This window comes from Bos mutus, chromosome 11, assembly GCF_027580195.1.
Source record: "Bos mutus isolate GX-2022 chromosome 11, NWIPB_WYAK_1.1, whole genome shotgun sequence".
NCBI classification, from domain to species: Eukaryota; Metazoa; Chordata; class Mammalia; order Artiodactyla; family Bovidae; genus Bos; species Bos mutus.
Window position 1 is genome coordinate 84,467,225 of NC_091627.1, and position 23,752 is coordinate 84,490,976.

General features: G+C 40.1%; 1 protein-coding gene across 5 annotated transcripts in view; it reads left to right on the plus strand.

Annotated features, from left to right (window-relative positions):
* Positions 1–23,518, plus strand: part of THUMPD2 (THUMP domain containing 2) — a 40,055-nt gene extending 16,537 nt beyond the window's left edge. The window contains exons 7-10 of one of the 5 annotated variants that reach the window (XM_005893771.3): positions 5,068–5,139; positions 5,649–5,763; positions 15,530–15,638; positions 22,612–23,518. In XM_005893771.3, the coding sequence (XP_005893833.1) occupies positions 5,068–5,139; positions 5,649–5,763; positions 15,530–15,638; positions 22,612–22,936 (621 nt within the window). In that variant the 3' untranslated portion in view covers positions 22,937–23,518. The other 4 variants (XM_070379688.1, XM_070379691.1, XM_070379690.1 and 1 more) reach the window with 4 other exon arrangements.
* Positions 23,519–23,752: the final 234 nt, after the last annotated feature.

Consider the following 23,752-nt stretch of genomic DNA (forward strand, 5'->3'; position numbering starts at 1 on the left):
CTTTTCTTGGTACTTTCCTCAAACTTGGTATTTGGTATAATAATATACGCTCTGGACTCCAGTATCTCCTTACACTTCTTCCTGTCACCTGGGTATCCCCCCTTCGGCTTGGTATGAGATCCTTGAGTTCCAGTCCTTTTCTCTCAGACGTCTATAGATGCTATTCCATTATCCTTTCACTTCCAGTGTTTTAGGGGAGCAATTCTTGCCAGTATGATTTTTCTTTTCCTTGATGGCTATCTTGTTCTTTTTATTTGCAAGCTTGTAAGAGTTTTCTTTTTAATCCTCTAATCTTAGGGATATTACCAGATGTACTTGTGTAAGTATCTTTTTTATTCAGCCCAGAACTAGATGAGTCCAACTCCCTGAGTTCCCTTTCCAACCCTACCACTTACAGGCTGGGAAACTTTATGTAAGATACTTAACATCTCTGCACCTCGGTTTCTCACTTCCAAGATGAAAATAGTCATCTCATAGGACCATGTGAATTAGCATTTATCAAGGGATTAGAATAGCACCTAGCATATAGGAAGTACCTAAGTGTTAACTTCTGCTATGGTAATGTCAAGGAGGGAGAAATTACCTCGCTATCCCCCCTTGAGTTCTTTTGACTGATCTAATAATTAAATTGACACAAGACAGATTAACAGGAGAAAAAAAATTTTAATTTGTATGCATGAAACTCTCATAGATGTGGGACCCCTGAAGTGATGGAAGCAGGCTATTTATATATTATTTTTAGACAAAGAAACACTTGTGAAGATTTAACAAAACAAAGGGGTTTGTGCTTGGGGTAGCAGACTAGTAAAGAAGTAACAGTTTGTTTATCCAGCTTTCTCATGTATACAGCTTTGAATTCCCTAACTCGGGTGATAAAGATGCTTTCTATCCTCCTGGTAGAGGGAAGATACCTTCACTTGGGAGATTAAATTCCTGCTTTCAGGGGGAGAGAAGTGGGTCAGAGTGTATTTCCTTTTTATATCATTACCTGCTGTTTCTTAAGTAACTTTTAACTCAAAATAATCAATATGCCATTAAAGCATATTTTGGGGCATCCTGCCCTTTACCTCAACAGTAATAATAATTATAATAACTATTATTTAGTATATATAATAATTATAGAAATCATTTTTCCCTCCAGCTCAGGTACTCTTTCATCCATTTTTTACTTATTATTTCCTCAACTATTTTGCTTTAGTGTCTTTTACCTTAAACAATTTCCTTTTTTTTGTTTCTGGAGATCCTGCGATAAACATGTTAAGCTTCCTTTCTCACATGTTTTCCATCTCTTTATATTTTGCCTGTATATTTTGAGTTTTCCTTGGACATTATCTTCCAGGGTATGACCAGAGTCACCAAAATGTGCTGTACTTTATTGAAATGTTTAGTTTTAAAATCATGGACTTTTTTAGCTTTGGAAAATTGTGTATGTGTATGCCTAGAGAATTCCATGGACAGAGGAGCCTGGAGGGCAGGTGTCCATGGGGTCGCACAGAGTCAGACACGACTGAAGCGACTTAGCATGTATGCATGCACTGGAGAAGGAAATGGCAACCCACTCCAGTATTCTTGCTTAGAAAATCCCAGGGACAGAGGAGCCTGGTGGGCTGCTGTCCATGGGGTCACACAGAGTCAGACATGAAAGAAGCGACTTAGCATGCATGCATGCATTAGAGAAGGAAGTGGCAACCCATTCCAGTGTTCTTGCCTGGAGAATCTCAGGGACAAAGGAGCCTGGTGGGCTGCCATCTATGGGGTCGCACAGAGTCGGACACGACTGAAGTGACTTAGCAGCAGCAGCAACATGCTATATTTGGTAAAGAACTGTCTGCCAGTGCAGGAGATAGAACAAACCTGGATTCAATCCCTAAGTTGTGAAAATCCCTTGGAGAAGGGCATGGCAACCCTCTTCAGTATTCTTTCCTGGAGAATCTCATGGACAGAGGAGCCTGGAGGGCTACAGTCCATGGGGTCACACAGAGTCTGAGGCAACTTAGCACACATCACACGCTATATTTGATATCTCTAGCGGCTTTAACTTTTTTCACATATTTATCTGTTCCCTCCAGAAGTTTCACTTCACTAGATGTGTATTGTTTGTTCTGCCTGTTTTCGCTCTAGCTTTTGAGGGACTTCCTACCCTTAGATGTGCACAGCATGGTTCTTTTTGGGAGAACACAGTGTGGCCCACCGTATAAATGATCCCAGTATCCAGCCTTCATCCAGGCGGCCCCTCTTTGGAGCTTGGTACCTAAAACTGCACAAGCAGCTCAACCTTGAGTAGGCCAATGCCATGGAAACTGAAATTTAAGCCTGGGGGTGTTAGGTATTTTTCATGTTCAATGTAAACCATTCTACTTCATACAGATCATAAAAGCAAGGAAAATCAAGTTCTGTGTAAATCTTGGTTATTACTTTAAGCATATGGAAATACTTCTCTGCCACTGTCTATGTCCCCAGGTGTCATGACAGTCCTGCAGTAAAATCAGGACATTGAAAAATATTTAAGGGCAGATCACCTCATCGAAGAGGGACTGTGGGGAGAAAGAGCATGGAGTTTGGTACATTTTAAGTCGTTAATAAAAATTAGTTCTCATACCACTATTAATCTTAAAATTGTCATTTAAATCATTATTCTTTTTGTTACTTTTCTGCCCCTTCATGGGGGATCCATATGACACTCTGGTAGACTTTAGTGTCAGGGAGAAGCTTCTGAAGGACATTTTGTTTCTTTTCATCAGGTAGCCCCTGGCTCTGGCTGAACCCCGCTGTCTTCTGAGCACTCTGCCTCCTCTGTAGACAGACCAAGGGACCTCTGGGCCTGGCGCTGGGGTAGGTGTCCGGCTTGCACCTCGCTGCCCTTTCTGCCCAGGATCTCTCGCTGCCTTAGAAGCACGTGCCATCCAATCATCCTGGTCATCTACAGATCTCTTGTACCGCTGTACTAGTATACAGCATTATTCCTGTCAGAAATCAACTCAGTGTCTGCGCTATCTGATCCCTTAGTGTCTTGCTCTCCCTGCCTCTCATGATCTGCTGTAGTCACATCCTAGAATTTATCATACCCAGAAAAGTATACCTTCCCCAAATCCCAGAAATGCTGCTCTTATCCTCCTCCTCCTTCCCACTCACTTCCTCCTGTGCCCTGCCATCGTTTTTTAACTCCATGAGACCGCTAGTCACCGGTGGCCCTGTGCTGTGCTGTGCTTAGTCCAGTCGTGTCCGACTCTTTGCAGCCACATGGGCTGTAGCCCGCCAGGTGCCTCTGTCCATGGGATTCTCCAGGCAAGAATACTGGAAAGGGTTGCCATGCCCTTCTTCAGGGATCTTCTGACCCAGGAATTGAACCAGGGTCTCCTGTATTGCAGGCGGATTCTTTACCGGCTGGGCTACCAAGGAAGCCCAGTAGGTGGCCCTGCTCACCACCTGTACTCAGCCCTCCCTCCCCATGTGGATTTTAGGCTCTATCATTACAGTCATTCCCTTGAGCATACTTGTAATTCTCCTGCTTCTTAAGTGACATAAATAATGGAATCAAAAGAGAAGTTTAACATGTTCTCACGAGGTCTACCAACATATTGGAATTACAGTGGCTTATAATTATTATAATCATTATAATAAATGAACTGTCCTTGTTTTGCTCCCTTACTTGTGTGCTGGATTCCATTCCCTCATGCCTCCTTAAGGACTTTTTTCTCTACTGGGTCATTCCCATCAGCATGTGCACGTGCTATAATATCTTGCAACTTAAAAATGAATTGACCCTCTCCTGAACCCACATGATCCATCAGCTCTCACCCCCTCCTCTGCTTCCCTTTAGAGAAACACTTAGGACCAGCCATCCATGTTTGGTGTCTACTTCTTCCTTCCCGTGCTCTCTGGTGTCCCCTTCCCTCAGGCTCTTCTCTGAGCACGCCACCGAAACCACTCACCTTGCTTAGCCTACCCGCACGTGGTCACTGTCACCACTCCTGCCTGTGGGATGTTTCCTCTTTGTTTGAGGACCAGCCTAGGCTCTGTGTCAGGGTCCTCTGCTGTCAGGGTACCCTGCTGGGCCTTCATCTACCAAACGTTGGTACTTAGGAGATCACCAGCATCCAGACAATAGGCTTATATATTTTTTTTACCTTCTCTTAAAAACTTCAGTCACATCAGACCATTGTCATTTTGTAATATTCCGCATTGCCATCCATCCTGTCGGTTCTTCCTTTAAAATATACCCAGAATCCAACTACTTCTCCCCACCTCCACCAATGTCACTCTTTATTCGGGCCGCCATTATCTCTGCCTGGATTCCCTAACTAGCCTCCTCGTAACTCCCCTACTTTTCTGTGGTCCTTTCTCACCAGGGCAGCCACAGTGATCCCTTTGAAATGTTACATCATGTTTCTCCTCTGCTCAGAACCCTGCAGTAGTTTCCCATCCTTCAGAATAGAATCAGAATCCTGGTAACAGCAACAAGATCAGACATGGTGTGACACCCTCTGTCCCCCAGAGGGGAGAGTCATTAGTTTCTTTCCTCCAGATTTCCTGCTCTCCTCTCAGGTACAGAGAGGAGGGCCCCTTTCCTAACCTCTTCACATTGTGTGTGTCATGCGACTGACGTGCTTTCCCCAATTAAATGTTGGTGGAAATGATGTGTGTCAACTTCCAGATGGCACTTTAAAAGCCAGTGCCTGATTTGTTGTGTTTTCTTTGCCTCTGCTGGTGACCCCTTCACTGTGTCACTTTCCGGGTAAGAAGCAGAAGCCCCACGTGTCATACTGTAGGCTTGTACCATGAGCTGCACAGTTTTTTAAACCTGTAGGACGTGGTGGTTATAATTCTACACAGCGCATCTTGGTGGAGCTGCCTGGCCCCCACTGTGCTTTGACACACTGGTCTCCTGCCTAATCTTTAAATGTGCCAAGCAGACACCTGCCCTAGGGCTTTAACTACCTGAAACTCCTAATAGAGTTGAGAAAGGAATCTTTACTCTGAAATGATTGATTCCTCAAGTTTTAGGCTTCTTGCATAATACCTGTTACAGTAGATTTAACAGCAGCAAATCCACATTTCTATCTATAGGCTGGTGCAGTTGTTTTAGATCCAATGTGTGGACTTGGAACAATACTTTTGGAAGCTGCTAAGGAATGGCCAGTAAGTTCTAAAGTTTGGTAAACCAAGCAGTGTTTTACTTTAATCAGTGTGTGTTGTGTATTCACTTAACCATTATTTACAGGTAGATTGTCTGTTTAGGGATTATTATTTTTAATTATATGAGTTACTATTTACTTGTAGTCAAAGTCGACTATGAAAGATTAATTAAATTACTGTGTTATTTCTTTAAATACTGTGATAAATTTAGGAAATTATGACAGAATTCCAGTAACTAGTCATGACCTACATTATATAAATCCCTCAATTCCTTAGACATTTGTATTTTAAAATATTAATTGTAAAATGTTAAAAATTAATGTGTTAACATTTTACCAAAAACTTCTCGGGTTTTGGTCCTTGAATGTTATTTTAAAGAAATATCATAAATTTCTTTTAATGTGAATTAACAAATCTATTGATTTCATTTTCATCATTTGAAAAACTGCAAGTAGATTTCCTTAACTACATAAATATGGTTTTATTTACAATGTGAGTTTCTCCCCTCACAGCATGTGTATTACGTGGGTGCTGATGTCAGTGACTCCCAGTTATCAGGTGCATATGACAATCTGAGAGCTGCAGGCCTCAGGGATAAGATTGAGTTACTTCAAGTCTCTGTTATAGGTAAGATATTAAAAATGCAAACTTTTGGGGGAAATAAACATGTGTAAACACACTTAGAATCATAATATAGAACACCACTCCCTTTTCATATGTTAATATAAAGGTTGAATTATTTATACCTTGTGATATATCTGTGGGGCCAATACTCAGTTTACTTCCAATATTATAATTGTAACTTTTTTATTTTTCAAAAGATTCATTGTCAGGAACTATATTTATGTAGTTTCCCTAAGTATGTAAGTAAAGGCATGCCTGAAAAGCATGGTACAAAGTAAAAGCATCTTAAGAAATTTTAAGATGTGTTTGTTGCATCTGAACCATTTCTCATATGATAACAAGGGATCATTTAATATAGGCATAAAATAAACAGAATAACAGCAACAATAATTTGTTGAGAATCTGTGAATTGTTTGCAGTAAACTATATGAAATGTTTTGAATTATCTTACCTTCCCCTTGCTTCAGTTGGATAGTATTCCTATGTTATGGAGAATGAGGTAACAAGCCTTCCCAGTTTGCTACACCAGTACTACTTTTAATGCTAAAACAGAAATTCTAAGGCAAACCAGGATTCATCACCCTGTGAGGCAGAGGAAAGCCATTACTCCCTGTTTACTGATGGGGAGTCAACAGCAAGAAACATTATAAGGAATCAAGTCTATGGAGTCCAAAATAATATTTTACTAACACACATGGTATTTAGACTGAGAGAAGCCTCACATTCCTCCTATCTTTCCGTCAGTGTGCCTTTCTCCCTTAAAAGTGACCACATTTAATTCTCAGCTAAGAAAATCATATTCTCTTGGCACAGTGAGAGTAGGTGATAGACAAGTCCCTGTAATCTAGAGAAACAGTATATTGTTAAAAAAATTGTTCTATGATAGTAAAAAAGTAGTAGAAATGCATTGTTAACAAAATATTAGGATAACTTTTCTATATAGATGCATAATAAAGTAGCCTCAAAGAAGAAATTGTATTGTTGGTTGAAGTTTCATAATTGTTTGCTGCCAGTGACTATCTTTTCAATCTTTCTGTCGAGGTTTTTAATTGGACTCTGTGCAACACAAGTTTCTAGAGGAAGCTGAGGGATGATTAGATTGAAATCAAGTTTTCATATACATTTCTTTAAGAAAGCTTTTTTTTTTTTTTTTTTTTTGAGATCTTCAAGAAAAATGGAATAGCTCTATAAATTGTTCCAGAGCAGTGGTTTTTCCAACTCTTTACAGTCTCAAAAGTGCCTTGGTTGCGTGAGAAAGGAAGTACTAATTTGTCCATCAGAATATCGCTGCTGTACCAGCTCAACTTTCATCAGTTCTCATGTTTTGGGTATTTCTCATAAGATTTCACTTTAAAAACAAGCATTAAGTGCTCAATTGTTAATAAAGAAAAGTTTTTTTTTTTTTTTTTAAGTTTTCTATTATACCTAGTAGCCAAATAAATCCTAGCTTTTTAAAAGATTAGTCTTTTTATTGTCTGTTAAGAACAGACAATAGTAGAGCAAGGATGGAAACAGAGAGACTAGTTGCAAGACTATTGCATTAATCCAGGTAAATGGTGGTGGCTTGGGACAAAGTGGTATTGATGGAGGTGTTGAAAAGAGGTCAGACATATATATACACATACACACATATATATATGTATATGTATATATACATCAAACGTAGAGCCAACAGGATTTGTTAGTGGATTAAATGTGAGAAAAAGAACAAGGATGACTAAGCTTCCTGGCTTGAACAGCTAGAGGGTGGCATTGCCGTTCATTGAGTTGCGGAAAACTGCAGGAGGAACAAGAGTTGGGGGCTTGTTCAGTTCCACATGATGATTAAGAACCATTAAGATCTCAAGGTAGTAGTCAACATACAAATCTGGAGTTTAGGGGAGACAGTGCACATCACTAGTCTAGATAACATTTACATCCATGAGATCACCTAGGAAATGAGCACAAATAGAGAAGAGAGAGGCTTTCTCTGAGGATGAAATGCCTAGAGTTCTGGAGAGTGAGAATCTAGTAAAGGAACTACCAGGGATGAGAAAGTAAGAGAGAATCTGAGCAAGAATGAGCAACTGTGTCAGATGCTGCTGGTTGGTGAAGCAAAGCTCAGGCTTGACCAGTTCTGTGGAGCAAAACTCAGGCCTAACTGGTTCCGTGGAGCAGCAGGAACAAAGGCTTGCCTGCCTGAATGGGATCTGGAGAGAACAGGAAGAGGTAACTTGAAGACAGCTAGTTCTCATCATTCTTTTGGGTAGTTGGGCTGGTAAGGGAAGCAGAAAAGTTGGCGTTCTACCAGGTATGTTGTGGTTCACACCATATTCTGCACAGTTCATGAAGCTGCCAGGCTGCTCTGGCATCTGGGAAGTCAGGGGAAATATGAGAAGTGATAGGTTGGGTGTGAAATATGTGTGGGAAATAGGGGTGAGAAGCCCACCTTAGAGAATTTGAGTGTTTTTGCTACAGTGGCTTTATCATATATCATATGCTATAAGTCCCTTTGTTTGGTAACACTGTTCTGTAACAAACTCTTTCAGCAGCAATAAGGTTTTAAAAGTGCATATTTAATGAAAAATTATATACTGAATTACTATTTCTCAAGAAAGCTGTTGATGAACATACAACTAAAGTAAAATGTTTATTTACTTTTATCATGCACTGTGAGGGCAATGGTGATAGCAGTAACCAAATGAAATAAACTTGTTTATAGAGGCATCTAGCATTTACTCCAAAACTTAGTCATTATTTCAAGGAGAGCAAGCCAAAATTTAGTGTTTATCAGATGCAACAGAAAGAAATGCATTTAACTATCACTCTGTGAAGCATGACTTTTCATTTAGATCAAATGACCACTCTTCTAAATTAATTTTGTTCATTTTCAATTCCAAATTTTCTTATGTATATAAACAAAATGAAGCTATAGCTATTAGTACATTGGCTCCATTAGCAGAAGACCTCTGCAGAAAGTTAAATGTTACCAGTTTGTATCAGTGTTACCAGATCCTTCAAAAAGAAAATTAGCTAAGTCAAACCAGTAATGGTTTAGTATTCCTACCCCCTCCCAATTCTTGGAAATTTAGGAATTTTTTTCTGTCAGAGATGAAACATCTTTCATTATTGTGAACGCTACTGTAGATTCAGCTCAGCACTGCACCTGTGTCTGTTTATGCATTGTTTGGTAGACCACAGAATCCTGGTGAAGATTAATGTTCTTATTAAATAAAGAAATCTATGACAGAGAAATGTACTTAGAATTTGACATGGTACCTACATAATTCATAATTACCTCCAAACAAACTGTGATGTTCTGAATTGAAATAGTAACTTATCAAAATAATAGACTTAAAAAATTTTTTTAATATACACAGAGTAACTAAACTATCTGTAAAGATGGTTGAATGCAAAAAAATTCAACCTGACAGTACATGCTTTTTTGTTTGCCCATCATTTGTTGGGTTTAACTTCTGTGCAGAGTCAATCATGAGAAACGCTGGACTGGAAGAAGCACAAGCTGGAATCAAGATTGCCGGGAGAAATATCAATAACCTCAGATATGCAGATGACACCACCCTTATGGCAGAAAGTGAAGAGGAACTAAAAAGCCTCTTGATGAAAGTGAAAGAGGAGAGTGAAAAAGTTGGCTTAAAACTCAACATTCAGAAAACGAAGATCATGGCATCTGGTCCCATCACTTCATGGGAAATAGATGGGGAAACAGTGGAAACAGTGTCAGACTTTATTTTTCTGGGCTCCAAAATCACTGCAGATGGTGACTGCAGCCATGAAATTGAAAGACGCTTACTCCTTGGAAGGAAAGTTATGACCAACCTAGATAGCATATTGAAAAGCACAGACATTACTTTACCAACAAAGGTCCATCTAGTCAAGGCTATGGTTTTTCCAGTGTTCATGTATGGATGTGAGAGTTGGACTGTGAAGAAAGCTGAGCACCGAAGAATTGATGCTTTGAACTGTGGTGTTGGAGAAGACTCTTGAGAGTCCCTTGGACTGCAAGGAGATCCAACCAGTCCATCCTAAAGGAGATCAGTCCTGGGTGTTCATTGGAAGGACTGATGCTAAAGCTGAAACTCCAGTACTTTGGCCACCTTATGCGAAGAGCTGACTCATTGGAGAAGACTCTGATGCTGGGAGGGATTGGGGGCAGGAGGAGAAGGGGACGACAGAGGATGAGATGGCTGGATGGCATCACCGACTCAATGGATGTGAGTCTGAGTGAACTCCGGGAGTTGGCGATGGACAGGGAGGCCTGGCGTGCTGAGATTCGTGGGGTCACAAAGAGTCGAACGCGACTGAGCGACTGAACTGAACTGCAAATGTTTAATCCGAGTTTAAAATGGGAAAAAGACAGTCTCTTTAGCAAGTGGTACTGGAAAAGTTGGACAGCTGCATGTAAATCAATGAAGTTAAAACACATCCTCATACTGTGCACAAAAATAAACTCAAAATGGCTTAAAGACAAACATAACCCTGGAGGTGGGAGAGAGGCTTAAGAGGGACAAGATATATGTACAGTTGTGACTGATTCGCATTGCTGTACGGCAGAAACCAATACAACATTGTAAAGCAGTTATCCTCCAATTTAAAAAAAAAAAGATATAATACCATAAAACTCCTACCCTAGAAGAAAGCATAGGCAAAGCATTCCCCGATGTAAATCGTATCAATGTTTTCTTCGGCCATTCTCCCAGGCAATAGAAATAAAAATAAACAAAGGGACCTAACCAAACTTATAAGCTTTTGCACAGAGAAAAGAACACAGACAACCTACAGAATGAGAGAAATATTTGTAAATGATGCATCCAACAAGTGCTTTATCTCCAAAATACACAAACAGCTCATACAACTCAACAACAACCACCAAAAAAAGTGCAATCCAAGGAAAAAAAATGAACAGGATACCTTAATAAACATTTCTCCAGAGGATAGATGGCCAGTAGGCATATGAAAAGATGCTTAGCATCACTAAATATTAAAGAAATACAAATCAAAACTACAATTAGGTACCACCTCACACTGGTCAGAATGGCCTTCATTAAGAAGTCTGCAAATAACAAATGTTAGAGAAGATGTGGAGAAAAAGGAACCCTCCCTATACCATTGGTGGGAATGTAAGTTGGTGTGGTCACTATGGAAAACAGTAGGGAGGTTCCTCAGAAAACTAAAAATAGAATTATCGTATGATCCACTAATTCCACTACTGGGCATATATACTCAGACAAAAGTATAATTCAAAGAGATACATGCACCCAAAGGTTCACAGCAGCACTATGCCCAATAGGCAAAACTTGGAGACAACCTAAATGTCCATCAGCAGATGAATAGGGAAAGAAAATGTGGTACATACATGTGTGTGTGTGTGTGTGTGTGTGTGTGTGTGTGTGTAATGGAATGCTGCTCAGCTGTAAAAAAGATGAAATAATGCCATTTGCCGCAACATGGATGCAACTAGAGATTATCATACTAAGTGAAGTAAGTTAGAAAGAGAAAGACAAATACCATGTAACATCACTTAGATGTGGAATCTTAAAATATGGCACAAGTGAACAGAACAGAAAACAATCTTCCTGTTCACAAAACAAAAACAGGCTCACAGACAGGGAGATCAGACTTGTGATTGCCAAGGGGAAGAGATGAGGGAGTAGGATGGACTGGGAGTTTGGAGTTGGTAGATGCAAAGTATTACATTTAGAATAGATAAACAGCAAGGTCCTACTGTATGCCACAGGGAGCTGTGTTCAATCTCCTGGGATAAGCCATAATGGAAAAGGATATAACCAAAGAACTGTATGTGTATAACTGAGTTACTTTGCTGTACAGCAGAGATTGGCACAACATTGTAAGTCAACTATACTTCAGTTTTCTTAAAAATGTTTAAATTTTTGAAGATGTACTGATAGCTGATGTACCTAGCCAGAGTATCTTATAATTGTGCTATAAACTTTTTTAAATAAACAAGTTGCCTAATTGTAGTTGCAGTTTTTTCAGAATTCATTGGAAATCTGTAATCAAAGAATTCAACAAATGGAGTGCAAAAAAACTTTTAAGTTTTTAAAGTTTTTGATAAATTGCAGTCATTAAAAACAAAACTGGCAACAGCACTTTAAAATTATCTCCCAGATGCCAAGCTACATTTTGCATATTCAAGACTAATTATGGAATTCTGAATTAGCAATACATATAGAAATTTCAACTTCATTGAAGTATTTGTATTCTCTATTTTATGAAATCAAAAAGAATAGTATAAAGAGAAAGACAGTAGAAGAGAAAAATTTCACCAGCAGCAATCAAATAAAGAAAAGGCATAATCTAATGCAGTAAACTTCAAAATCTGCCCACAATGGAAACAAAATTATAGGACAATAGCCAATGAAATAGTGGCTACTTACAAGGTTACTAGGAGAAGGCAATGGCACTACACTCCAGTACTCTTGCCTGGAAAATCCCATGGACGGGGGAGCCTGGTAGGCTGCAGTCCGTGGGGTCGCTAAGAGTCGGACACGACTGAGTGACTTCACTTTCACTTTTCACTTTCATGCACTGGAGAAGGAAATGGCAACCCACTCCAGTGTTCTTGCCTGGAGAATCCCAGGGACGGCGGGGCCTGGTGGGCTGCCATCTATGGGGTTGAACAGAGTCAGACACGACTGAAGCGAATTAGCAGCAGCAGCAGCAGCACAAGGTTACTAAGGCAAAGTGGGACCCAGAAATATGCTCAACCAAGATATCATTTTAGTACAAATATATTTTCAAATATAAAAAGTTCAGGCAACATTTCACTAACAAGCATGTCAGAGGGGGAAAAATTATTAAAAATTAATAAAACCCAGACATTTAAGAGATGAACCAACTGAGGAATAGAAAAAGTCAAGGTGAAATGGCGGTCATGAAGATTAAATCAAATATACAAGTATATGAGCAACTGAGAATTACAAGATAGAATGCCATTGTTATAAACCTAGATGATGGAAAGAATAACAAAGTACAATGAAAGAAAATATAAAAAGGATGTGCTCAGCCTTGTAAAAGTTCTCAGTTTACCCAGTCTCTTGTCTACATATATACATGAAAGTTATTTTAAAGGCTCTTAAAACTTTTGGAGAGAAAATATCTTAGGGCTATATCCTGGTTTTAAGCAGTTCTTACTCAAACTTATCCCAGAAGGAGGGAGTAAACAGGACAGTTTTATTCAAGACATACCAGTCTTTTACCTTTTTTTTTTTTTTTCATGTTTTTGAATCATCCTGCAGAGATGTAAAAAAGATGATTTTTTTACTTGTTTTAAGCTATGTTTCTATTTCAGAATTTTATCTCCTTAGTTACAAACTCTTTGTTCACAGGCAGTTCAAACATTTAATAATTTAAAAGATTTTACTGTGTGTTGACTCTTATGGGTCAGGTGCTCGTGATTTTAGGAGCTCATGCATCAGCATCCCTGGAAGTAGGGCCAGCAGTTTGCGTTCTTCCAGGCCCTTAGTTGATTCTGATCCACATTAAACATCAAGGTTGGTTGTAGGGCCCAAGATTTTGCGTTTATAGTTCCAGGTGATACTGATGGTGCTTCTCTGGGGACCGCACGTTGAGAACCACTGCTAAGGGAAAGGCAAGTTGGAAAGAGACCCATCTGGAAGTAGCAGCCCCACTAGGTCTTTGAGGAGCCGTGAGAAGAATTGCGAAGTTCTGCAGCGCTTCCTGGAAGGATTCCGACCCACTGGCTCCCCCTGGCTGTCATCTCCTTATACACGCGAGAGAGGACGTTGTAAATACTGACAACAGCTGACAATTACTGACTGCTCATTGTGTGCCAGGCAATGTCTGTTGATACTTTCTGTAGGTTCCTCACATGTTAACTTCTGAGATAGGTACTCTTATCCCATTTTACAGATGAGAAAAGTAAAGCAATAATTTTCCAAAGTCACACAGCTGGTAAGTGGCAGCGCCAAATGCAAGCTGACACCAGAGCCTGCACAAAAGCCCAGATTATTTTCTATTATTGGAAAATGACACTGGTTCTATGTAAAAGATTACTCCATTCTGTCTCAGTGATGTTTATTCCTTCATCTTCTAAAATGATTTAAAGCAGTTTGGTAAATTATAATACAGAGTAGAAAACTTGCAAATGAAAGTAGACTAACAAGCAGGGGAAAAAATCCAAACCGGAAGATGGGCAGCTTGTGTTTGTTGTGTGTTTATGTAAGCAAAAGACTTGGGCTCAATCTCAAGATAAGTTACTGCCTGGTTCCTCATGTATAAACGTTTGATAACCATGTTTGCTCATTGTCTTTAGTAGTTTTACAAGTATAGTTACAGTGTTCAAGTGGATGTGTGCGTGTTCAGTTTGCTCAGTCATGTCTGATTCTTTGCAGTCCCATGGACTATAGCCCGCCAGGCTCCTCTGTCCATGGGATTTCCCAGGCAAGAATAATGAATTGGGTTGTCATTTCCTCCTCCAGGGAATCTTTTCAACCCAGGTATAGAACCCACATCTCTTGTGTCAGCAAGCAGACTCTACCACTGAGCCACCTGGGAAGCCCCACTCTATATCAATACCCTAAAACTAAATGAAAAAAGAAAGTGAAAGTGATAGTCACTAGTTGTTTCCGAATCTTTGCGACCCCATAGACTGTAGCCCACCAGGCTCCTCTGTCCATGGGGTTTCTCCAGGCAAGAATACTGGAGTGGGTTGCCATTCCCTTCTCCAGGGTGTCTTCTGGACGCAGGTATTGAACCCGATCTCCTGCATGCAGGCGAATTCTTTACCGTCTGAGCCACCATGACATTAAAACGTGACTTGGGGAAAAAAAAAAAGATTTCCTGCCTAGTTCTAACAAAATATCATCCCATTACTTGTTTTCTAACAACCCACTCTTTTTTCTATTAGCAAATGTTCATCCATTAGACTTTCCCAGATAACAGGATTTTTTGTTTTGTTTTTAAATTTCCTGCCAACAAAAATTTGTATTCAGAATAGTAAAGATTATTTAAATTCTATTGTATTTCTATAGAATTAGGTGCTGTCTGAAAGTAAAATAATTTTTTAAATTTAGATGGTGGTAGTAGAAGTATAAAGAGTGCAAAGTGAAAAGTATAATCAGAAAATGTGGAAGTTGAGATTGGGGGTATTACCTTGTGGTAATTAATTTCTGAGAATAAAATGTAAAGTTGAGAAAGAAATTTAGATTTGATAATCAAACACTATATTTTGTTTTAGTGATGTCATTTTCTTGATTATTGATTGTTTAACTTTTTCTCTAATCTTAGGACTTAAGTGGATGTTCTTAACCTTTGGGGTTGCCATTAAAAATACAATGAAACATGTGTGTCACTTTTCTTAAAAACAAATAGATCTACAAATGGATTTTATATATGATCATGAAAAGAAAAATGAAAGTTATAGGATATAATTTTGTAAAAGGTTTTTCTAGGCATCCTAATAGATTTCTTCTTGGATCTAGCAATTTTCTTTTCATGTAATATTTTTAAAGAGTTTAATTTTCTGGTTAATTTAAAATTCTCTTAACTTATGGCATATTTTATTACACTTGAAAAACCACTTTTCAAAGGACAAAATACAACAATTGTAACATCTATTTTTAGTGATTCTGAAAGCCTTCAGGATCTTGTCATTCCTTAGAAACAATATTAGAAGCCTTAAATTTTATTCAGTATGCAAAAAATCCTGTGTACTTCAGTTTTATCATATTTAGGTTGTAAATGTTTGAACTTAGTGTAATAGAATTTTCTCATTTTTGTATTTCAGAATTGCCATTGCCTTCAGAAAGTGTCGATATTATAATTTCTGATATTCCATTTGGAAAAAAGTTTAAGTTAGGAAAAGACATCAAAAGGATGCTGCAGGAGATGGAAAGGTAAGTTGTTGAGTCTCTTTCCAAAATCTTTGAGCCATGGGGCATTTAAGCAAAATGTATTGTAGCTCTTCAGTTAAGATTTGATTACATTTTAGTAATTTTCTGTGTTTTTATAGCTTAATTTTCTAAGATTTCAAATCAGAAGTTTATATAGTTATACACTTGATATAGTTATTCTGTATCATCATACTATAAGTTTTATTCAGGAAAAGATAATTTTTCATTATAGCCAAAAATTTGAAAATCTAAAATAGTGACATATATTTCAGTCACTGAGCTACTTAATTTACATATTTACTTCTAATTCTCCCCCAACCCTGCCTCCTATGTGTTAATCCCCCACATTTTACAGGAGAGAAACCAGGACCCAGAAATATTATCCTTCTCAAGATCACAGAGCTACTGAGCAACAGGACAGAATTTACATATGAAACATTCAGTCAAGTAGAATGATGCCTTCGTTGTTGGTTTGAAATGAAAATGCAGAAGTGCTAGTCATGTAATGTTTCTAAGGTCAACCTCAGGGAATATAATGCAGTGAAGTGAAAGTGTTTCTTTGAGAGGTTCAAACAGTGAGACCTGAATATGAATTTTCCTGATCATTTCAGCTGATAAAGGAGAGAACCTAGAACACAGAGGAATGAAGGGACATGGATAAGGGGTCCGTTTGTATTAAATTGTCTCAACTGAGTGTGTGATGGTGCAGGACAGCGTAGTACATGGTCAGGAGCCTGTGTGTAACCCTGTTCCACAGTTACCTGACTTGTGACGTCACCTGGGGTCTCAGCACCTGTAACTCAGACATTTCCTGAGCTCCTGTATCGCCTTCTGCTTGATGGAGCATTCCCCTCGAGATTTTGCAATGCTGATTTCATATTAACATCATTTCAGGAACTTCTGAAAAACATTGATACCCATTCTCCACTCCTCCTCGTTGAGACTTTGATTTAATCAGTCCAGAGTAGAACCTGGGCATCCAGTATTTTTTATCTCCCAAGGCGATTCTGTGGTGCCCCCAGGATTAATAACCACGGCCTTTGTGCCTAGCGTGGTAACTTACAAGTTGTACTATTAAGCTAGCCCGTGGTGAGATACTACTGTAAGAGCATGTTACACTTAATATGAAACTTTCCACCCAACCTCGAACTTTCCACTAGAGGTGGCAGCTTAGCCTACCTGATGATCTAGTGCTGTGTATTTTAAACATCTTCACAAGTCACTGGAGGGCAGTATTTGGAGTAGACTGTCCTTTCATCGCTAGTAAAATTAGACCAGCCTGACTTTCTCTCGGTCAGTTTTGATTTTTATTCTAAGTAACTGAAAATGAAACTAACAGATATGACCACCCTCACATTGTTTCAGGAAATTTAAATATTTACGCGAGAATCAGGAAGACATTCAAGATTTCCTGCGTAATTCAGGTGCCTCCCAGAAAGAAAAATGGTACTGATTAACCTGTTTGCAAGGAAGGAATGGAGATGAAAATGTAGAGAATGGGCTTACAGACACTGTAGGGGAGGGAGAGAGTAGGATAAACGGAAAAAGCAGTATCAACATGTATACACTATCATGTGTAAAATGGATGGCTGGTGAGAAGATGCTGTGTGACACAGGGAGCGCCGTCTGGTGCTCTGTGATGGATTAGAGAGGGATGGGAAAGGGAGGGAAGCTCTAGAGGGAAAGGATGTATTTATAGTTACAGCCGTTTCGAATCGTATGGTAGAAACCAACACAACACTGTAAAAATTAAAAAAGCAAAAAATTTTTTAAATAAACAAAATTTAGAAAAAAAAATTATGCCTATGGACATAAGGAACGTTCCTGGCTCCTGTGCCCAAGCTTCCTTGCCACATGGCCTCAGCCTTTATGGTTTGTCTTTTGACTTTTTCTGGTTTGAGGTTTTGTACAGGCCATATATTGTAACACAATGGTGAAGAGCATGGTCTCTGGAGTCAGAATACTCAATAGTTCTTCTGTCATTTCTGTCCTAGGCATGTTGTTCAATCACCCTGTGCCTCATCTTTAAATAATAGTACATACTGGATAGTGTTGGCCTGAGGAGTCAGTAGATTTAAAGCTCTTAGGACAGGCTAATTTTCCAGGCCAGAATACTGGAGTGAATAGGTGTTCCCTTCTCCAGGGGATCTTCTCAAGCCAGGGATCAAACCCAGGTCTCCCACATTGCAGGCGGATGCTTTACCAGCTGAGCCACCAGGGAAGCAAGGACAGTGCTAGGTGCCTTGAAAGCTCTCAGTAACTGTTAGCTCAGACCTGATTTTTCAGTGTAGAACAGTTCCAGTGCTTTTGAGAAATAGGTGGGGATATACATAAATATATCTAAAGTATACATAACTTTTTTCCCAATGACTTACCAGTAGTTTACACTAAGAAAAAATACAAAATAAACATGTTTATAATAGGCAATGGAAATATTGGGTCCTGAGTGTAACAGAGCACTGGATTCTTCAAGAAAGAACATACAATCAGAATTTTAAATTGTCGGACAGATGATTGCTCTGGTGGTGTGAGCGCTGCACTCTCAGCTCAATTATTTCCTCCTTTAATTTACTTCAGCAATAATAATCTCATGTATGCAAAGGAGAAATACAGATAAGTATAATATTTGAGCTTTCTTCTCAACCAGATGAGCAAAATTAGAAATTTAACTTGTTCGGCTTGAAGGAAGAAGTCACTAAATGCCCAGAAGATTTGAGGTGGATTCATGGAAGAAGCATGATCTCAGTGAAATTTAGAAATTTGCAAAGAATGAAAAAGGAGACCACACCATGTTTTATACATGCAGATATTCTAGCAAGTACTTCTTGGGTAATAATGAAGCAAAAAGAATGTTCAAAAAACAATGAATATACCAGACTGCTTGGAATAGAGACGAGTGGTAGAAGGTTAAGGCCTAATGCCATCCAAGTTCAAATAAGTTGGGTGTTTGTGTCATCTACCCCTAGCCTTGCAGGTTCACATGTAAAAGAGAAATCTCTTTTATGTTGTTTGATACAGAGCTTCTCCAACTTATTGACCACATAATTCTAGCTGGAAATAATCTCTCATACTATACTAGTGTTTATAGGAATCCAGTTTGAGACATATTGCTTTATAATTTCTGAATAGCTTTCTTAGTAAGAAATTTATATGTATATGAATGTGGAAAGATGCTTAGAAGGACATTTTATCAAAAATGGTCACCTCTGAGTAGCAGGATTCCAGGTGATTTTTACTTTCTTATTTTCTTCCATTATGTGAAAAAAGTTACAATAAATTAATTGCTGAACGTCCTGTTAGACATCATTCCATGTACACATATACAAATAGATGTTTTCAACTTTATATTAATAGGATCATCCTTAATTTACTGCACTGTATAAACTGCTTTGTTTTTTCCACTCAGAAATATGTCACAATCATTCTGATGAGTCGTTGTAATGTACATGATAATTTTCAGTGGTTGCCACAGTGGTTGCATTATATGTATATACCATTATGTAGCCTGCAGAACTCGGGATGGGTATTTAGGTAACTTCCACCATTTCATTTTAATAAAGAATAACATTCTGAGCCATCTTTGCACAAACAGTTTTTCAAACTGACTATAATGAGTAAGTTATTTAAAACCACAGTGCCTCTGTTTCTTCATCTGCAAAATGGATATGGCAACAGAATATACTTGAATTCTAAGGACTAAATGATATACAAAGCATTTAAAACAACATTCATCACATAATACATGCATGCCTGCTGAGTTGCTTCAGTCATGTCTGACTCTGTGCAACCCTGTGGATTGTAGCCCGCCAGGCTCCTCTGTCCATGGGATTCTCCAGGCAAGAATACTGGAGTCAGTTGCCATGATCTCATCCAGGAGATCTTCCTGACCCAGGGATCCAACTCACATCTCTTACATCTCCTGCATTGGCAAGCAGGTTCTTTACCACCTGCTTCTAGTGCCACCCAGGAAGCCCTTGATACTGATAAATATTAGCCGTCTTTGCCATTAATTGTCACTATTATTCTACTACTGCTACAGCTTCTGCTCTTATATCTTAAAATAATTTCCTAGATGTGAGATTGCTGGGTCAAAGGTTATATACATTTCATATTTTTGATATATTATTGCTAAAGGGAAAGGGAAAGGGAAGTCGCTCAGTTGTGTCAGACTCTGCGACCTACCAGGCTCCTCCATCCATGGGATTTTCCAGGCAAGAGTACTGGAGTGGGGTGCCATTTCCTTCTCCAGGGGATCTTCCTGACCCAGGAATTGAACCCAGGTCTCTGGCATTGTAGGCAGACCCTTTACCATCTGAGCCACTAGTCAAGCCTCCATATTATTGCTAAACTACTGTCCAAAAAGTTATATCAATTTTTGTCTTTAGGAATACTCATTTTTTTCTAATCTTGCCATCTTGAGTGTGGTAGTTTTTATTGTTGTTAATATGGTAGGTGAAAAATTGAATCTCATTTATTATCTTAATTGTGTTTTTTCCTATGTGTTCAGAGATACCTGTGTTTTTTGTTTCTGTCCCCTGGTGTCCAGCCACACCTTTTATCTCACCTCCTCCTCTCCCAGTAGCAAGAGTTTATCCCCTTGGTTCCTGTGTCCTCAGGAACTGTTCTCTGCCCACTTCTTTCTTACCTTCAACCTGTCCACCTCCTCATTCTCTCCAGATCCAGTTATCCCTTCCCCAGACATTTTTGTGGCCTTTCATACTGACACACTGTACTAGGCAGTGGGGATCTGGCTGTGAACAGGACAGAGTTTTTGCCCACGTGGGGCTGGCACTCCGGCATCGGAATACAAATCATGAATAAATCAACAGAATAATTTCAGATCACGATAGATACGATGAACACTAAAGACGACATTTTTGCCAGAGAGTGACTAAGAGAGCAGCAGTGGCTTCCTTAGATAGATGCTCAGGGAAAGGCCTCTCCAAGGAGGCGTCTGAACTCTGAGACCTGAATGATGAGAAGCACACAAGGGAGTGGGTGTCAGTGCCCCAGAACAGCAGAGCTGGATGTCCTGGGGCAAGAAGAAGGGCGGTCAGTTTGTGGAACACACGGTGAGCAAAGGGAAGCAGGCAAGTGGGAGCCTAGAGTTTATTTGAAGTTTAATGGTCGAGAGCTTCGCAGGGATGTAGTTGTGTCTGGTGTGGAAACTCAGAAGGGGAGGTTGGGGGATGATGACAGATTTGGAAATAAGACCTGTCAGGCTGCGGTAGTGTGGGCAGAGGAGAGCATAGAATGAAGTGGATGAATCTGTGATGTCGTTTGCAGACAGACTCGTTTAGATTGGCGGACTGTTGAGGGAAAGCTACTTCAGCTCCTGACCTCATTGCTGGGTGTGGTGGGGGCAGGGCTCCCTTTAAGTCTTGGTCCTCCAGCTGGCACCTGGTTTCTTAACCTCTGCAACCAAGTTCTTCAGAGAAAAGTCTATACTTGTTCTCCTCACCTTCCCACCCCCGCCTTGCCTCTGCAGACCAGTACTGGCTCCTGGCCCCAACTAGGAATGCTGCCCCAGAGTCACTAATATCCTCATCACTTGTTAGTCCTGTAGCATTTGACACTGTTGAGACCATTCATTCCCGTCTTAAAACTCTGCTCTTCTGGCTTCCATGCTATCACCATAGTTCAGACCTTCTCCTTGGCTGTTTCATGGGCTCTTCCTTCTCCATCCTTCCTTGAATGTTAAGTCCCTGTTCCTTGACCCCTTTTCTCTCCTCTTTCTGTTCGTCCACCCTAGGTGATCTCATCCCCCATTATTGCTTTGTGTTTGTTAAGTCCTTCAGTTGTGTCGGACTCTTTGCGACCCCATGGATTGTAGCCCACCTGGCTCCTCTGTCCATGAGATTTCTCAGGCAAGTATACTGCAGTGGGTTGCCATTTCCTGCTCCAGGGGATCTTTCCCATCCAGGGATCGAACCTGCCTCTCATGTCTCCTGCATTGGCAGGTGGGTTCTTTGTCACTAGCACCACCTGGCTTCATCTGCCATTTATTATGGGAAACTCAAATCTCCACCTCCGACCCTGGTCTCTCTGACAAGCTCCAGGCCCTACGCCCAGCTGTCTGTTGGCCCCCCGCTCAGCATATTCCACACTGAGCTCTTCCATCCCCTCGTCCCGCCCGCTCTGGTTCCTCCCAGCTGGACTACCTTCAGTATGTCCTCTCCACAGCTTTCTGTCTCTGCTCCCTTCCCTGCCTCGGGCACCCCCTTGCTCCAGTCCCCCAGTCCCTCGGCCCAGCTCACTCCTGCTTGTCCTTCACACCCACTGCAGCTATTCTCAGCCTCTGAGAGTCTCCCCCACTCCGAGTGCCCAGGTTTGGGTCCCACCTGAGGTGTTTCCGGAGCCCCTCACCCTTGCCTCGATAGTGGCGTTTGCCACATATGCCCTTTAGCTCTTTCCTTGCCTCTCTCTCCCACTGCTCAGTCCTCTCTTTAGCAACTCGGGACTCTATGTCCTCATTCATCACTGTTTCCATGTAAGTGCTGTATAGACTTTGGTCAAGCGATTGAGAAAGTGAATCCTCCCCCACAGGCTGACACTGCCGGGCCTTCCCTGTCGCCCTTTCTTGTTTTCGTGCTCAGTCCTTCCTGGGGACTTTGTTCTGTTCTTGTTCAGCCTGCTGCCTTTCATGTGCTCAGATTCCTCAGGATCCTTTCATTTGCCTTTTCCTTTGTACAATCACTTATTAAACTGTGACTACAAATTACTTTGAGGCTTCCCTTTTAAATAGAGTAAAAATAGATAATTAAAGCAGATTTGTACTAGTGATTTCATAATTACTATAATGAATATGCATTATGGAAGATACTACCTAATTATCAAAATCCTCGCATTTAAATGGCTAAAATTAAATTTCAAATTAAGAACACCAAATAGTTTAAACAAAGTGGGATTGTTTGTTGTCTACAAAGAAAGAAATACTCATACTAATTACCTTTATTTATTTTTTTTTTTGTGCCAGAGTGCTTCGTGTTGGTGGGACCATCGTGCTGTTGCTCAGCGAAGATCACCACAGGCACCTTAAGGGCGGTGAGGCGAGTAGCGGCCCTTTGAATTCCCAGGGCGGCCACACAGAGGAACCTGGAGGCGAAGAGCGCTTGACTCCTGCAGAAAAAGCTGCTGTATCAGAGCCAGTGTCATCGTCATTCGCAGCCAGCAACCAGGAGTGCTTGGACAGAATGCCACCGCTTGGCTCTCTGGTGCCAGTGGACTGCTACAGAGTGAGCCTTGGAAAAACAGACGCACTCATCTCCAAGTATAAGAAGTCGTACTCCCCTGGGCGATAGCGGCTTGCTGCTACTGAGTCCTTACATGTCAGCTGAACAGAGTAGAGGGCAGTTGTTCCAGGGATCTTAACAGTGCCAGAGAGTTCCAAGTCAACAGATTCCCCTAAAACAGGGTTGTGGCTGCTGGACACCTCTTCTTCCATAAGAATTCTGTTTAACACTCTGAAGAGTGTTTCTGACAGAGGATAATTAACAGATATTTGAACTAAAGGACTCTTAAACTTGCCCTTCTGTCAAAATGTGAACAGGTCTGCTCTGCCCACACTGTTTCTAAGCAGAAGCTTCAACTTCAAAGCCAAGGTTTTCAGAGGCTCACCATCAAGTGTATCTCACTCATCACAAATTTGATACTGTCTTCATTGTCAGGTTTTTTGAAACATAGAAACTTTTATTTTTTGATATTTAACTCGATTTTTTTGAGCCTATAATTTTCTTCTCCATTTGAATGAAAAGAACTTTTATTCACAGTACATTTTTTATGTCCCATGTTAAGTAAAGCATCAGTGGGAATAATAATATGAATTAAACCAATATCCTCCAACATAAGGGAAAATAAAGTTTTGTTTTTGTTCTAAAAGCATTGTCACTTCATTCCTACTTAAATTAAATGCATCCTTTGTGTTCACTTCTTAAAGTTGATGAAAAATATGATTTTTTTCCATAGCATAATATAGCTTCATGGCTGCTTTAGTACCATTTGAACAATGTTTCCATTTTGGGGAAAATTCTCACCTTGTGAATCCCACCTCTCCAAAATAGAAGCAAAAACTTGTTTCTGGCTAGGGTGCGATGTGTAACCTCAGCTCAGTTATCAAG